This window comes from Sorex araneus, chromosome 3 (genome assembly GCF_027595985.1).
Source record: "Sorex araneus isolate mSorAra2 chromosome 3, mSorAra2.pri, whole genome shotgun sequence".
Taxonomy (NCBI): domain Eukaryota; kingdom Metazoa; phylum Chordata; class Mammalia; order Eulipotyphla; family Soricidae; genus Sorex; species Sorex araneus.
The window spans coordinates 113613899-113619898 of NC_073304.1; the positions used below are offsets into that span (position 1 = coordinate 113613899).

A 6000-nucleotide genomic window follows, 5' to 3' on the forward strand; every position below is an offset into this window, starting at 1 on the left:
CATAGGGTGGGGTCGACACTGGACAGCAGGAAGCGGGGCACGGAGAGGGCGCGCCTGCCCACCTGCTTCCCTGCACATCCCCACAGGGAGCAGAGAGACCCCGTCTACCTGAAGGACAAGGTAACTCAGAGGCATTCCAAAGAACAGTTTGAGACGGCTCAGAAGATTGAGCAGGAGTACAGCAGGTATTTCACAGGTAGGTGGCGTGGGATGGGCACGGTGCTGCGGAATCCTGCAGTCAGGCCTTGCCTTCTGCTGTCATGCGGACATGCTTGTCTGCGGACGGCCGCCTCAGGCCCCCCAGGCAAACAGCGCGACCCTCAGGCCCGGCGGCCCAGCTCTTCCGGGAAACCAGCCACGTGCAGGGAAGTTAGTAGCAAAGAGGCCACTGAGAGTCAGCGACAGGGAGACATTTGAGATCGACACAGAAGAGAGAAAGAGAGAGAGAGAGAGGAAGGGAGAAAGGGAGGGAGGGAGAGAGGAGAGAGAGGGAGAGAGGAGAGAGGAGAAGGAGAGAGAGAGGAGAGGGAGAGAGAAGAGAGGGAGAGGGAGACAGAGAGAGAGGAGAGGGAGAGCGGAGAGAGAGAATCTTCGTCACATGCAGAGATTTTAATATATGAGCAATGAGCAGAGAGTGCAGTGGACCAAGCCAGCGCGTGCAGGCTGGCCCTGTCAGTAGCCGGCACCCTGTGCTTGCTTGTAGCGGGGTTTGGCTCATCTCCCAAGTTCCCGCAGAGCTGGGTCAGGCCAGTGTGGAACCCTGTGGCCATCTCTGGGGCCGGGGCTGCCAGACCGTGCCGTGGAAGCTTGGTGTCCTGTAGAATCCTGCTGCCCATCAGGCCATCACAACAAACCCCTAAGCTGCTTTGTGACTTACCGAGACCACCCAGTTACCTGTCTGGGGGGGCCCTGCTGGCGTGGTCAAATCTGGGTGGCAGCTGGGAGCTAGGGGTGGGAAGCCCAACAGAATTGGATAGAGCCTTCATGGGAGCCCATGGCTTTCAGCTTCTGCTGAGCAGTTGACTCAGGATCATATGGAGAATTGGAGGGATTAGTCCTAAGTTTCCCTTTCTTTTTCGCCCCTCGATCCCTGTTTTTTTTTTTTTTTCTTTTTGGGTCACACCTGGCAATGCACAGGGGTTATTCTTGGCTCTGCTCTCAGGAATTGCTCCTGGGGGTGCTCAGGGGACCATATGGGATGCTGGGAATCGAACCCGGGTCAGCTGCGTGCAAGGCAAATGCCCTACCCGCTGTGCTATTGCTCCAGCCCCGCCCCCTCATCCCTGTTAAGGGAAGGGGGCCAGAGGGCCACGGGGCATTTAAGGAGAGGTGCGTGGTGAATCTGCTCTTGCCCAAACATGCCCCGCTCAGTGGCGTGTCGGGCCGCTCTCTTGCAGGGGTCGTCCAGGGAGGCGCTCTGCCCAGCATGTGCGCGCAGATCTTGGCGATGGTCACCCAAGAGCAAAACAAAGTCCTGTGGATCCCTGCCTGCCCACTCTAGGGAGCCCGCGGGGAGCAGCGCAGGCAGCTCCGTCCACTGCTGGCAGCTCACGTCCACGCCAGTGTCTAGGTGTGCGGGGGCTGGAGTCCACGCTGGCATCTGGACATGCAGGGGAAGGCGCTTGGCACGGACTGCGGCGGCACTGCCTTTGTGGACAGACTCAGATGCCGGCAGCCCGGGGCCAGCACATGCTCCTCTCACACGTGTGCTTTACGACAGAACAAAGCGAAGACAGACACAGAAGGCTTCTGAGAGGGCGGCGGCACCAGCCTTCCCTCGCCCGCTCCCCAGGAGATGCTGCAGAGAGAACCTTTCAGATCACAAGTTTACAAGCCTTTCCTAAGTATTTGGTGGTTTATGTTTACTTGAACGGTGCCATTTGTTGGTGCCCGGCCTTGTTCCTCCATCCACTCCTCGTGTTGTTTTTATGTTGGTTTTGTTCCTGTTTGCGGCGAAATGACCTTGGAACCTCATGGGAGGCTGCTTTGCCGTGGGGGGGCTCTTGTTGGTGGGACCAAGATGGGTTTGGCTCCTCCATGGCTCCCGTCCTGCGGGAACACCCCTGGGCTGGGGGTGAGGGTCGACCCTGCCTACCGCGGCCACTTCTTCCCTCCTACACCGCCGCAGGTGGCTTGGACCAGCCCAAACAATGTGTTCCTTCATCCTCTCCTCTTCCTCCTCCCCGCGTCCTCTCGTGTTCTCCTCCGTGTTTGGTGTCAGCCTCTGTCTGATCCAGCAGAGCTTGGGCTGACGTGTACACAGCCAGGTGTGGGCAGGGGCTTAAGCTCGGTGGGGGGTGGGGTGCATGCGTTGGGTCCTCTTGAGGTTCTGGCCATCATGGCCACCTTGACTGGTGCAATTTTTGCAGGGTAATGAATTCTGAAGCTCCTTTGAGTGGGGCGGGCACAGCCATGTTTTTTAGGATGTGAAAGCATTCACCTTTCATACCGTTAGTGGAATTACAGCGCTCAGTGCTGACGCTGTCAGAGAGCTAAAGAATTAGGCTGTCGTGGTCTCGGCTGTGGCCCATGGTGTCGGAGCTTTATGGGGCGTTTTTTGTTTTGTTTTGTTTTGTTTTTGCACTTCTGACAGCTCGCTGTGTCCAGCTGAAGATTTGATGTGGTTGCCTTCAAACTGTGCGTTCTGTTAGTAACAGGTACTGTACCGGGCTCCCTGGGAGCACCTCTGGGGTAGGGCCTCAGTTTTAATACTCTTCCTAACATTTCATTTTATTAGCGAGAAATCATTGATTTCATTTTATTCTTTGTAATTCTAGACACTAGAGGGTAGTTTAGCCATACTGACTTTTTTTTTTTTTTTTTTTAAGGAATATATTTTCTTGCACAGTTCAAAAAGAGAGCGCCAGTTCAGGCCCAGTCTAGCCCTTTGTTTTACAGGTGCACAGTCCCCCAGCTCAGACACTCACCAGGGGCTGCTGGAGCGCCTGTGTGCAGCCCCCTGGGGGTCTGAGCCGGACACACAGCTGGGCAGGGTGGGACAGCGTGCAGGGACTGTTCCCACCAACTGGGGGTCTCTGTACTAAAACATGGCTTTGTATCTGACATTAAACAGACTTTAGTACAATAAAGGTCAATTTCTAGAACCTGTGCTCGAGATGCCTGGACTTCCCTGGGCCGGCTCCCTCCTCCACGCTCCTCAGTCCTGCATCTTGGCTGCCTTTGCCTGGAGGGGGCTGCCGGGGAGGCTGGGAGCCCCCTCCCCCTGCCTCCCTCTGTCCCTCCCAGCTGCCTGTCCAAGCTTGGCAGTGGGACGGCGCGGCCGGCCCGGACAGCGTGCTCCTCTTCCTGTCCTTGGCCTCACGTCCCAGGCCTGCAGGTCTGGGCAGTGAGTGAAAAGCAGAGGAGCCCGCGTGCCCCTCCTGGTCTCCGGAGGGCTGTCTGCAGGGGGGCTAGTGACCCCACCCCCTGCATGGTGGGGGATAGCCTGCCGGAGTGGGGGAGCCCGGGAAAGAGCGGCGTCCTCTGTCCGCCCCGTGGGCCGAAGGGAGAGTTGGTGCAGGTGGAGGGCTGTGGCTGTGCGTCCTACAGTGACCGGGGCTGTGGCTCACGTCACATCGAGGGTGGGGGCCGTGGCTGCGTGTAAACAGCGCTTGGGGGCTGTGGTTGCACATGGCAGTATTGGGGGCTGTGTGGCTGTGTGCTGTACGGCAGATGGACACCGTGGCTGCATGTTCTCCAGTGGGCAGGGCTGTGGCCGCGTGTGACGCAGATGGCTTCTGCACAAGAGCTCGCCCTGCTGCCAGCCCGTAGCCGTGCCTGCGAGTGGCATTGGGACCCTTCTCTTCTCTTCAGAGTTTCTGAGTTTTCCAAATTTCCTGGGTCTTCTGTTCATAATTCCAAGGAAACCTCCACGGCGCCTTTGCTAAATGGAGGGACATCTTTGTCCCCAAGATCACAAGCTACTTTTTTTCTGGATCGAAACAGTTTGTTGGGGGATGTCAAGGGGGGACTAAAAGCTGACGTCCTCTGCCAGCCAGGAGCTCCCCTGCTTAGCAGCCGCATCACAAACCGTTTCTGTCTGGATGCAGGGCAGGGCAGCTGAGAGGGGCTCGTCCCGGCGGACCGGGCTGCAGCGGAGGCTGCTGTGGCCAGAGTGGCTCCTTTTGCGGGGCCGTGGGAGGCAGACAGGGAGTGCAGATTTGCCTGTTCCTTCCAGCGCTGCCTAGGGCTCGGGCCCCCAGTTCTGTGATGCTGCCGGGGAAACGAGATTCTTCCCTCCTGGCCTCACAGACCAGCTGAGCTCTAGGAGCCTGGGCCCCCATGGGAATCTGGTGAGGCAAGAAGAGACCCCGAGACTGAATGTGCAGGAACAGAAACCCCAGGGTCCCCGCACAAGCCGGGCTGCTCTCACTCGGCTGAGCCCAGGCTTTGCAGCTGAGCAGAGCAGTTTGGCACAGGAAGGAGAGGCTGCCCATCACGGGGGACGAGCAGAGACCAACAGGGCACCCAGGCACAGGGAGGAGGAGGGCTGGGCTCAGGCCCAGAGCCTAAGCTCACCATGAGCAAGTGTGTGGACTCTTGGGAACAGGGCCTCTCAGTGGCCTGGGGCTCCTGCGCCACGCCCCAGCAGACAGACAGACAGACAGACAGATAGACAGACAGACAGACAGACAGACACACACACACACACACACACACACACTCTCTCTCTCTCTCTCCCTCTCTCCCTCCCTCCTTCTCTCCCTCTCTCTCCTCTCTCTCCCTCTCTCTCCTCCTCTCTCTCCTCCTCTTTCCCTCTCCCCTCTCCCCTTTTCCCCCCTCTCCCTCTCTCCCTCTCTCTCTCCTCCTTTCTCCTCCTCTCCTCTCCCCCCCTTCCCTGTCCCCTCCCCCCTCCCTCCCCTTCCACTGGGGCTCTAGCCTGTCTCTTCTTACCTGCTACTCAGACCTTCCAGAATATAGTCTCTTGTCCTTCAATCCTTTAGCCCCTTATTTAAAAAAAGAAATGAGGGTCTGGATAGAAAAGCAGGGGCGGCGTTTGCCTTGCACATGCCTGACCCTTGTTTCATGTCCGACATCCCATATGGTCCCTCAGGCACCACTGGGAGTAATTCCTGAGTGCAGAGCCAGGAGTCACCCCTGAGCATTGCCATGTGGCCCCCAAATAAAGACTTAGAAGTCGCTGAGCATACAGAAGAACGCGTTCCGAGATGCAGTGTGTCTGCCGTGACCGCTGTCTCGGGGCCTTCTCTGCCCCTCCTAGGTTTCCTTCGGAGTTGGGGCATGGCTTCCAGGCTCCCAGTGGAGGTTTTTCCTCCATAGATGCAAAGGCTCACCCTGGCAGCTCTAGGGGGCGTCTTTGCACACAGCAGCTGACGTACATTCTCCCGTGTGCAGTGTGGAAGAAGTGACCTGATCCGTGTTTGGGATCCCTCTGTCAGAAATCCTCTCACCTCCAGGTGGCTGTGGGTGGAGGGAAATGCAATAGCCCCATAACCTGGCGACCTGGATCAGAACCAGCTTCTCACCTGCATATATATGTATATATGTACATATATATTTATGTATTATATATATATATATATATTAAATCCCTGGTCCTTCATGGTTCGGGAATCATAGAGCCCTGAATAAACAGACTTAGCGATAATGACTGGTTGTAAGTCATGTTTCAGAAAGAAATGCACAGAAAACATTTACCATCCAGACAGCCGGGTGGCCCAGTGACCTCCTGGCCCTTGGCTCTGTTGATCTGCAGTCCTCAAGTACTGACTGTCATTGTCTTGGTGAAGGCCCCAGGCACCGGGGGTCCTGCTCTTCTGAGGATGGGTTCCACGAGGGGCGGCCACGTCTGTGCTCCCACCAGGCTCCTCTTGCAGCTCTTTCTGGTCTTGTAAAATATTCCCCTGGAACCACAGGATGGCAGGGGCTGGTTTGAGTTCTCAGCAGCTCGCGTCTCCTCTCGACCCTGCCAGTAATAGCAATAAAAGCATTTCCCTTTCAGCAAAGACCTTCATGGTGAGGCAGCCTTTGGCAGAAGGA

The 6000-nt window shown here is 57.1% G+C and overlaps 1 protein-coding gene across 3 annotated transcripts in view; it reads left to right on the forward strand.

Annotated features, from left to right (window-relative positions):
* DLG5 (discs large MAGUK scaffold protein 5) overlaps positions 1–4703 on the forward strand; it is a 91739-nt gene extending 87036 nt beyond the window's left edge. Inside the window, exons 31-32 of one of the 3 annotated variants that reach the window (XM_055131887.1) lie at positions 87–196; positions 1398–4702. In XM_055131887.1, coding sequence (XP_054987862.1) covers positions 87–196; positions 1398–1501 — 214 coding nt within the window. In that variant the 3' untranslated portion in view covers positions 1502–4702. Of the gene's footprint in view, positions 1–86; positions 197–1397 lie in introns of all 3 variants that reach the window. The other 2 variants (XM_055131885.1, XM_055131886.1) reach the window with 2 other exon arrangements.
* Positions 4704–6000: the final 1297 nt, after the last annotated feature.